Source organism: Elgaria multicarinata, chromosome 11, assembly GCF_023053635.1.
Source record: "Elgaria multicarinata webbii isolate HBS135686 ecotype San Diego chromosome 11, rElgMul1.1.pri, whole genome shotgun sequence".
NCBI classification, from domain to species: Eukaryota; Metazoa; Chordata; class Lepidosauria; order Squamata; family Anguidae; genus Elgaria; species Elgaria multicarinata.
Genome location: NC_086181.1, coordinates 22,655,259 through 22,666,122, shown reverse-complemented (window position 1 = coordinate 22,666,122; position 10,864 = coordinate 22,655,259). Strand labels below are relative to the sequence as shown.

Below are 10,864 nucleotides of genomic sequence, written 5' to 3'. Positions count from 1 at the left end.
ATAGGAAACACAGCAGTGCTACCCACCCTAACTTTGGGGAACAACTGAAAAGATGTGGTGCAAGGGGATGAGCTCCCCTAGGGCATCCCATGTGGACATGCCCCCACTCTCTCCTGTACTTGGAGGGCCATCAGAGCCCTCCAAAGAGAGTAACCCGGTGGAGCAATGCCTATCATGAGTTGAAGTGAGAGTTATACTCCTCAGAGCTCTCGTGGTGGAGCAATGGCTTTCATGAGTTGAACTGACAGCGTTGCTTCTTAAAAGACTGGTCACTAGGACCAGTCAAATTGGCAGCTGCTTCCCCCTCCCCTGGGCACGTCCCCCTATTGCTGGTAAAAGACAGATATAGCCTTTTTAAAAAAGTTCTTCTTGTTGTTTATTCAGCAACACTGCTGCTTTTAATTCCACCCCTCCTTTGTTTATTTATTTACTTATTCCATTTTATATGCATTACTGGCTTATCTTTGGCTCACTTCCTTATGCCCCCAGAAATGTCTGCTGCCTGCCTGCCTTCCCTCTCTCCTCCCCTGCCCGCCTCGCAGGGATGTTGTGTGTGTCTGGCTTTGACTCAGGGGAGAAGTCCTTCCTGCGCTCACTTGGAGTTTTGGAAGTTCCAAATCCATTTTTCAAGTGTGCTCACTTGGAGTTTTGGAAGTTCCAAATCCATTTTTCAAGTGTGGAAGAAGATTCATAGGTTTATCTCTACTCCCCAATTCATGGCATGTTGGGATTTCCTTTGAAATGGCCCCATTGAGATGTCTGCAGGTTTAAGCCCCGCCAAAAATCAGGGCATGATGCGACTGCCTTGAGTCTGGGCATGCGTGTGTATCCCTGGATGAGCTATCATGGTGGTGAGTTTGAGTTTTCTAACGTGCAAATTGACGGAGCTATCGAAAGGGGTGTGAATGGGGTGCCCGATTTTCATAAATTCCCCAAAAATCAGGGGATGATGGAACTGCCTTGAGTCTGGGCTTGCATGTGTATCCCTGGATAAGCTATCATGGTGGCGAGTTTGAGGTTTTTAACGTGCAAATTGACGGCGCTATCGAAAGGGGTGTGAATGAGGTGTTGGATTTTCATAAATTCCCCAAAAATCAGGGGATGATGGGACTGCCTTGAGTCTTGGGGTGCATGTGTATACCTCCATGGGGTGTCATGGTTCCAAACATGAGGTTTCTAACTTTCACAGAAAAAAAGTTGTATACTTTTTTAGCTTAATGCAAGCCTATGGGGGGGGGGGGAAACGGAGCTCTGATCCGGATCCGGAGCGGAGCGGGCATGGGCGGAGCGGGGGCGGAGCGAAGCGGCCCGATCCGCAAATCGCAGATCTGGAAGAGAAGCGGGGCGGGGGGTCCGTGCACACCCCTAATCAGAACCAACTACTTTAGGAGACATTATCCCCTAACAGGTGTAGTGGACACAAGGGATAATGACAACTCCTCTCCATGTGAAGGCATTTAAATTGGGGCTGTGATCTGGTTCGGTTCGGTTTGGAGAAGCAATAACGGAGCGGCCTGACCATCTCTGCCATTGCCTCCGACAAAGGTGGAGATGGTTCGGGTGGGCCCCCCCCTGCAGATTAAGGTGAAGTGGTTCACCTTGATCCAGCGCATCGGACGCAGGTAAGAAGGGGGAGGGGGACTCATCTGGTGCTGCCGCTGCCACAGTCTGTGCAGTGACAGCAATGGAGCCAGGTAAGGAGGCAGGGGGCAGGGGGGCTTACCTGTGTCTCTTGTGGGCTTCAGTTGAGGCCCCGGCTTCAAGCCAGAAGAGGTTGGGGCCTTCTCTTCCAGCTTGAAGCTGGGGCCTCAATTGAAGCATGCGACGGACTGCAACGGACACAGGTAAGGGGGCAAGGGGAGTTGGGCTTATCGGCCCCCATTTTGTCCCCCTTCCCCACTTACCTGCTTCTGCCGTCTGCCACAGTGGCAAGTAAGTAGGGAGGGGGGGCAAAATCCCGATCCGCCCCTCCGGATCTCGCTACACGGAGCAGAGCGGGGGATGGGCGGATCGGCCCGAAGCGGTTCAGGGGGTCCGTGCACAGCCCTAATTTATATACAGACAGCCATTAGGAAAGTAGAGCTTTGGATTCCTACAATTCTTTGAAGACAACTTGTTAGCCAATGGATAGTTGCATAATAACTTCCTCATTTTTCTTTGACAGAAGTGGAATTCACTGGAAAGCTTCCCTGACATATTGGTTAAATCCTTGTAAACTGTTGAAACCACACTTGCTTGGGACTTGTATATTTCAGGGAAGGTGTCAAGAGTAGACAGGGTTGCCAAGGGCCCATACCTCAGCAAATGCCTACTGACAAGAGCCCCATGGAGTTACTCCTTCTGATCATCACTGCAACCACCTTGTTCACCTGCTTCTTGCTATAACCAAGGCACAAAATTGAGACAGAAGTGGAACAACATAAGGCAAAGAACTGATTGCCTGTAAATGTATTGGCCTCAACTACACCAAGCAGGACATTGCACTATGAAAGCTGTTTGAAAGCGGTATATAAAGGGCAGGAGCCACACCAAGCAGGATATTGCACTATGAAAGTGGTATATAGTAAGTGTTAATGGGCCACAACAGTTGTCAGTGCACTTCAATACCGCTATAAAGCAGTAGTGTAGCTCCTTCCTTTTATATACTGAAGGGAGGATGCTGCAACTGGAGCTAGATCGCTTTGTGTCATATTTCCAAGCCCTCCCACCAAGATGTGAGACAATAAAAAGGTCTGTCGTGCAATCGACAAAGCTTTATTCAGTAATTAGATGTCTTTTCAAACCTGAAAAGAGTGTGAATGTTGGGAGCTATCCTCTAATCTAAATTAGCTTTACAAAGTTGGTCAATTGCCAATCAACTCAAATTACAGTTTCACTACAGTGCTCAACAGACATTTACTCTACACCTCTCTCAGGGCGGATCTTGAAGGTGAAGCCTCTGCCGAATATTTAACCTCACACATTGCCTCCCACCTCCTCTCAACTCCACCCACTTGACCCTGCAGCGGATTCTGGGGTCTGTCAGCTCTGATGCCCCACTCCTACTCCCACAGACACTGAGTTCCCATGGGGAGGGTGATCTCTGAGCCTGGGCATCTTGTCCGATAAGCTCCTGGGAAGATTCCTCCTGGACTCCTGACAAGTCTTGAAGAATTTTATTCCCCACTTCCTGGTGCACCACTGCTTCTGCTTCTTCAGCCTCTGAGTCTGATTGAGGCTGCAAAACCTAGCCCCTCACACCAGGGAGAACAGGCCTGATCCTGACACCTTGCCCTTATGCTGCTTTAGAACATTATTTGCTTGTCTGTGCTCTGACAACGTGTGACAGTAGGAGTGAGCCCAAGAAAATCCCATTTTGGAGGTTTTAGTACTAGTTCTCAACTTCCTTTTCTTCTCTTGCACTGGTAGTGTCCAGCTGGCAAAGCAGTTATAGCATCATTACATATGAATGTTATTGCAGTAATGCTATATGAGTAGTATAGATTTAATTCACTACGTCAATGTAAGGTTGTGTTGCATTAGTATCATTTTGAAAGGGAGTATTGGTTTACTGTTGCAGCTTGAACACAATTAATAGACCAGCTAGATTTCACTGCACATACACAAACTGCATGTTGGTGACAAAATGGAGATAGGCACATGCACTTTGGCTTGTTACCCTCTCCTTCCAATGGCAGCCTCTCCAGTCCTTCAGATGCTACACAGAGGGCTGGGGGATCCTGCCAGATTGATGAGCAGAGACCGGGTGTGCTGGCATTAGGGGTGAGCGAGCTGGGAGGTCAGTTGGAGTGCCGAGCTGAAGGGGGCACTGAGCTCAGCTGAGCAGGGTGCCAAACTGACTTGAGAGGGCAGCATGCTGATCTGAGGTGACAAGCTGGTCTGAGGGTTGAGCCAAGATGACCTGAGGGGTTCGCGGAGCTGAAGGAGGCGCCAGAGCTGTCCAAACGGTGAGCACCAAAGGCAATTCTTCGCCAGAGCACAGTTGATCTTAGGGCCATCCCAGAGCATGGGATCCACCAAAATGGGGCAGGAACATCCTTCATGAGTGGAGCCCTTCTGTCCTCAGAAGGTAGATAATGGATCTAATCCAATATATGTGGAGTGCAGGAGACAGGTTTACAAATGTGGGGTGAGAACAATTTTTTAAGAGTAGCCTACTAAGGATTTATAGTGAAAGATTTTTGGGTGTGGGTGGTGTGGGTAGGAGATTGTGATGAAGGAAGAAGGCTACAATCCCAACAATTTCAGAACAAACCTGGGAGTAGTGCTAGAAAAGTGCTTAAGATTCATTAACTTACACAATGCAGCCTGGATCTCTTTGTTTCTCATGCTATAGATGAACGGATTCAACATAGAGGGTAGTATAGTATATATAACAGCAAAGATTACATCCGGCTCAGATGAAATATTACTGGGAGGTCTTACATAGACAAAGACACCAGTGAACATAAGTATAGAGACAACCGTGAGGTGGGGGAGGCAAGTGGAGAGGGCTTTTTGTTGCCCCTGTTCAGAAGGAATTCTATGGACTGCACTGAAAATCCACACATAAGTTGCAATAATGAAGATAAAGCATCCAAACGCTGCACTAGTAGAAAGCACGAGAAGTCCCATTTCAACAAAATACAAGCTATCACAAGAGAGTTTCATTAGTTTGGGGATTTCACAGTAAAATTGTTCAACTATGTTGGAGCAGAAAGTCATTGAAAAGGTGCCAGATGTGTGTAATATGGCATAAAGTAAACCAGTAATCCACACAGTGATGACCATCTGGATGCATGATCTTTTGTTCATAATTATTTCATACTGTAGTGGATTGCAGATGGCCACATGCCGGTCATGTGCCATGATTGTTAAAAGGACAAAATCGGAGGCTTCAAAGAAAAAGAAGAAAAAAACTTGAGCGACACATTCCGAATAAGAAATACGTCTGCTGTTCATGAGTGAATTAAGCATGGATCTGGGTACAGTGATAGAAATAGTGCCAATATCGCAAATGGCCAAGTTCATTAAGAAGAAATACATTGGTGTATGCAGGCGATAGTCAAGGGCGATTGCAATGCTGATCAAACTGTTGCCCATCAAGGCGATCAGGTACAATGCTAGGAACACAACGGAGTGTAAGATCTGAAGTTCTCGGACTGGAGAGAATTCCAGAAGCAGAAATTCAGAAGGTGAAGAGGTGAGGTTTACCATTCTGTACTCGATACGAAATGTGTGCTGCTTCCTGTGGGTGGAAGAAGAAAAGCCATCACAGTACCACCCATGCCTGATTCTGCTGTTCAAGTAATGCAGCACTGGGATCTCATAGAAGTAGTTGGTCTCTAATTCTCATCAGCCCCAACCAGCAAAGAAAATGGTGAGGGATGATGTGAGTAGTAGTTCATCAATATCTGAAAGGCTGTGCTTTCCCTAGCCCTGATGTAAAGCTTGCATGCTGACTAGAGGTGTGCTGTTTAGAATTGGAGAATTAGAAGCGAATTGGCCTGCTCTGCCTTGCCCAGAGGCGGAGTAGAAGCGGACCGCGGACCCTTAGAAGCACAGCAAAGAGAAGCACCCATAGGCGGAGCGATTCTCTTTTCGCAGTGCGATCCGATCGCCATTTTGAAAAATTTCGCCCACAGGATTGCATTGCGGAAAAGAAAAGGGGATAACTATGTTGTTTTTTAAGCTATCTTTCTGAAACTTCTTGTGCTTAGAGAGTCGTGGCTGGGGGTCATTTTGAGCCTACTTTCAGCTCTCTGCATGTTGCGGTTCGCTTGCTAGAATTTTTTGAAAAAATATGTTAAAAAATCGGGAAAAGGTACCTTTTCGAAGTGCTGAGGGGCAGAGTCAACTCCCGGTCATGATCACATGATCCCAAAGTTGGAGGAGGGGATAGGCAAAACAAGTAACTTGGGATCCTGGGAAACTTCTCTTTCTTAGTCTGAATGGACTTTTCCCAGTGTTTTTTAAAACAGTAGCCCCACCAAATGCACAAACACAACCTGAAACCATATACTAAGCAAATAAATAACAGATAGGAAACACAGCAGTGCTACCCACCCTAACCTTGGGGAACAACTGAATAGATGTGGTGCAAGGGGATGAGGTCCCCTAGGGCATGTGGACGTGCCCTGTGCTGAAGCTAATGCCTGTCATGAGTTGAAGTAACGGGTAGCTTCTTGGCATAGAAGCAGCTGTGCTAATGCCTTTCATGAGTTGAAGTGAAAGGTTACTTCTTAATCCCCCTCCCCTTGGGCACGTCCACTTCCCTCTTACTGGTAATAGACAGACATAGCCTTTTAAAAAAAATTCTTCTTCTTGTTTATTCAGCAGCACTGCTGCTTTTAATTCCACCCCTCCTTTATTTATTTATTTATTCCATTTTACACCCCATAACCCAAGCTCTCCTGGCTTTTCCTCTTCAGTGAAGTCAGGCAGGCTTTCATTGTGGTTCAACTCCTTATTGTTGTTGTTGTTGTTATTATTGCTATTAATATTAATTAGTACTGCTATTATTAACATTATTATTTTGTTGTTTAGTAATGGCTGTGTGATCACAGTGCAGTCAATCAACTCTGAAGCAAGGATCACAAAGCTTTACTCTTATCCTCCTAGCCTCCTAGTAGTTATGGGATGCAAAAGAAAAGGCATTTCTCTGTGCTGCTCCCACCTCACAGGGATGGTTTGCATTACTGGCTTTGAAACTATCCTTGGATCACTTCCTTGTGCCCCCAGAAATGTCTGCTGCCTGCCTGCCTTCCCTCCCTCCTCCCCTGCCCGCCTGGCAGGGATGGTTTGTGTCTTGCTTTGACTCAGGGGATAAGTCCTTCCTGTGCTCACTTAGACTTTTGGAAGTTCCAAATACATTTTTCAAGTGTGGAAGAAGATTCATATTTAGGTTTATCTCTACTCCCCAATTCATGGCATGTTGGGATTTCCTTTGAAATGGCCCCATTGAGCTGTCTGCAGCTTTAAATCCCTGAGATACTGGGGTTTTCAATATTCATAAATTCCTCAAAAATCAGGGGATGATGGGATTTGCTTGAAACTTGGCGTCCATATGGACACATGGATAAGCTGTCATGGGACCAAACGTGAGGTTTCTGACTTGCAAATTGATGTAGTTGTAGCATGGGACTTGATTTGGGGTGAGTTAAAAGATTTAAGCCCCGCCAAAAATCAGGGGATGATGGGATTTGCTTAAAACTTGGCATGAATGTGGATCTAGACGGCATCTGTGAGGGTGCCTGCTTCCATTTTTTTATCTGTCAAAATGTCAGAGAACAGTCCATGTCAGCAAATGGGGTGTCTGATTTTCATAATTTCCCCAAAAATCAGGGGATGATGGGATTGGCTTGATTCTTGGCATGCATGTGTATCCATGGATAAGCTATCATGGTGCAGAGTTTGAGGTTTCTAACAAGAAAATTGATGGAGATATCAAAAGGGGTGTGAATTGGGGTTATGGGTGGTGCATTAGAGGTTAAAGCCCCGCCAAAAATCAGGGGATGATGGGATTTGATTTGAGTCTTGGCATGAATGTGGATCTAGATGGCATCTGTGAGGGTGCCCACTTCCATTTTTTTTTATCTGTCAAAATGTCGGAGAACAGTCCATGTCTGAAAATGGGGTGTCCGATTTTCATAAATTCCCCCAAAATCAGGGGATGATGGGATTGGCTTGAGTCTTGGCATGTGTGTGTATACATCCATGAGGTGTCATGGTGCCAAACTTGAGGTTTCTAACTTTAACAGAAAAAAAGTTGTATACTTTTTTGGATTTCAATGCAAGCCTATGGGGGGGAAAAGTGGAGCTCCGATCTGGATCTGGAGCTCCGCAGCGAAGTTGACTATAGGCGGAGCGGGGCGGAGTGGAGCGGCCCGATCTGCAAATTGTGGATCTGGAAGAGATGCGGATCGGGGGGTCCGTGCACACCCCTAATGCTGACTAACTGAGGCTGTTTCTACACCTGCCTTTTTTCCAGGGATTGTGCGGGGATCATCCCTGTGCATCCAAATGACACGCGGGATCCTGGGAGCGGGCAGGGACAATCCCTCCATTTTCTTGGGATAATCCTTAGATGTAGAAAGGGCCAAAGTTTACATGGGTCATTGAAAAAGGCAGCACAATCCACCCACAACTCTGAACTCCCTGAAGGGGAAGGGGCTGTGATCTTTCTCTTGCCTCAACCAAGTTAAGCTCATGGTGCAAGGAAAAGCATGTCAGCTATCAAATCCTTTCTTAAAGTCAGAAGACTGAGCTAACAGAAAAAAACTGGTTAAAGCACTGTAAAAAGTTTGGGAAGCGTCACTTTAGCTTGGAGATTGTTCTTCTGTTCAACACTATGCTCCCTACATATGCTCTGGAGAATCTGATAGAAGTGGCACCCACAGATCTCCATTCCAGTCAACCTTGGCTGACTGTAGTTAATTTAAAAAATGACTGGTTTGATGGACAGGGCCTGGCTGGCATCTTGGAACCAACTTGCGTTGGCTGTAGTATCTCCTACAGTAATTGGCTCACCCATTAGTTGCCTGAAGACATTCAGATCCACCATATCCCACTACCTCCATATAGTTACTGCATCAGTTAGCATCATGGAATTTCTATAGAGCAGAAAAACATGATAGCTGTGATAAAGTCCCTTACATTTGCAGAAAAATGTATTGTTCACTGTTTAAGACCACCCAAACTATCCATGGCGATGTCCAGTGAAATACTGCAGGGTCAGAAGATAATGTACAACTATTAAATCTGATCTGGAATAGAAGGGCATTCATTGTGTTGGTTATATGAAGGGAGTGCAGCTCACTTCCTTCAGCCAACAACACACAGCCACAAATCCCTGCATCAAATAGACGCTAAGGGAGTGAAGGTAGGTTAATTCTCCTTTGTCCCTGTAAAGCAACTATGCTGAAGGTTTAAATTTTAATGTGCTATGGGATGAGGAAAATAAAAACTTCCTGAAAGTTGTCATTTTATGGGCGGTGGCCATATCCTTCCTTCTTTCTAAAATGGACATGCGGAGAAGGTTTTCCCAGGTTTCTGCATCTGACAGCCTTTCCAAATGTAAATACTGAAATATTAAAAGTAGATTAAATATGTCAAGGATGAGGAAAATGATCTGTGATGAATAAACTATATTGCATGGCATAATATGTTCAAAAGCTGAATTTGTGCATTGTAGCCTGGAGGTGAGGGAAGAAATAAAATTAATAACAGCAAAGCTGTCAATGAATGGAAGGAGATGCAAGGAAAGGAGATAGAAAGGGAATTGGATGAATGCTGGGCAAAAAGGTTTTGAAAGTAACTTATTTATATATGTAAAGAATACAAAAAATCCTGTGACGTCTTCAAGACTATGTGATTGCTTGCTCATTAGGAGAAGAGGTGAGCCTGTGGAGAAGAGGGTGGGCTTGTGTATTCATGTGTATGTGTTTCTCTGTGTGTTCATTTGCATGTAACAAATTTAGGGTTGGATCCAGCTGCACACTGGGTCATCGGCACTGATGGAAGTGGGCTTCCCCACCCTCGGTCCCATTGCAGCCCCTCCAGACTGCTGGAATTGCTACACAGAGAGTCAAGAGATATTGCTGAAGGGGGTGAACTGTGTTCTGTGTGGGGAAGATGATCCCCAAAATCAATTGGATGGACCTTCCACTCACAGAAGGCAGATCCTGGATCCAACCCTTCTTCTCCAGGAAAATGTCTGCCACAGGAAATATACTAGTCTTTCAATTGCACAAGGCTTTTCTTTTATCATCAGTGAGTTGGGGTAGAAATCTAAAGAAATGAGAAGTAGCTATGAGATGAAATGTGAAGACTCACCCACACAATCATGTATCACGACACTCAAAGTCTTCTGGCTGAATCCCTAAAATGCCTCCTCTGAAAAGCATTGTGATATGAAATGTGAAGTATGAAAAGATGTGATACTTCTTATTGTTGAAGATGACAATCAGTTTTTTTGAAAGGAGGCACTTCAGCGATTCAACTGTAAGATGTTGAGAGTTGAGTTAGATGAATGTGCAGACTGGACTTCCAGCTGTCTTTTTTCTAGCTCAGTATTTCTTCGATTGTAAGATGCACATTAATTTCAGTACCACCAACAGGAAAAAAAACCCCTAAGACACACCCGCGATTCTAAGACGTACCCCGTTTTTGGAGATGTTTATATGGGGAAAAAAGTGTGTCTTAGAATCGAAGAAATAGGGTAATGTGGAGGTCCAGTCACATGAATTCACTCCTCATGAATTAGGCAATATAGAAATGGGCCCTGACCTCAGCAACAGAGAGAACAGTGGAAGGCAAAAAGTGGCATTTGGGAGAGGATCATGGATGTATGGAAGGAAGGATAATTTGATGGACAGACAGACAGGTGGGAAAATGGGAACAGGACTGATGAGAATGATGGAAACAAAATTGAGAAGTAATTTACTTACTCTTTGTTGTAACTATTGTTCAACAGTAGATTCAATTCTCTTTTCATATGGGATTAGATTCTTAGCTGTTAATGTTTGTCTGTTCATTGAAGTATTTCTATTCTTCCTTTGAAACTTGGCACGATGTGTGTTGTTTGTTCCTCTTAATATTGGCTTTAAAGAGTTTTCCACAAGGGAAGGGCATTTTAATCATCTCTTCTTTGGCTTCTCAGAGACTTGCTCCCAGGAGTCCAACAACAGCTGATAAGAAGTTTTTGAGAGGTTTTTTCTTCTTCTTCCCCTATAATTTTGTTTATCTTTCTGAAACTGACTTGAAGAGCTAATTAGTATTGCAACTTTTCTAATGTAGGAGGCATTTTCACTCAGGCAAGATGGGACACGTGGAATGCATAATATTCACATGAACTTTAGGAGGTAAGCCGGGCGGCCCATCCTTT

General features: G+C 45.0%; 1 protein-coding gene across 1 annotated transcript; it reads right to left on the bottom strand.

The window, feature by feature from the left end:
* Positions 1 to 4,227: 4,227 nt before the first annotated feature.
* On the bottom strand, positions 4,228 to 5,196 carry LOC134405479 (olfactory receptor 14A16-like). Its single transcript, XM_063136722.1, has one exon. The coding sequence runs from the start codon at positions 5,194 to 5,196 to the stop codon at positions 4,228 to 4,230; it is 969 nt and encodes a 322-aa protein (XP_062992792.1).
* Between the last annotated feature and the right edge of the window lie 5,668 nt (positions 5,197 to 10,864).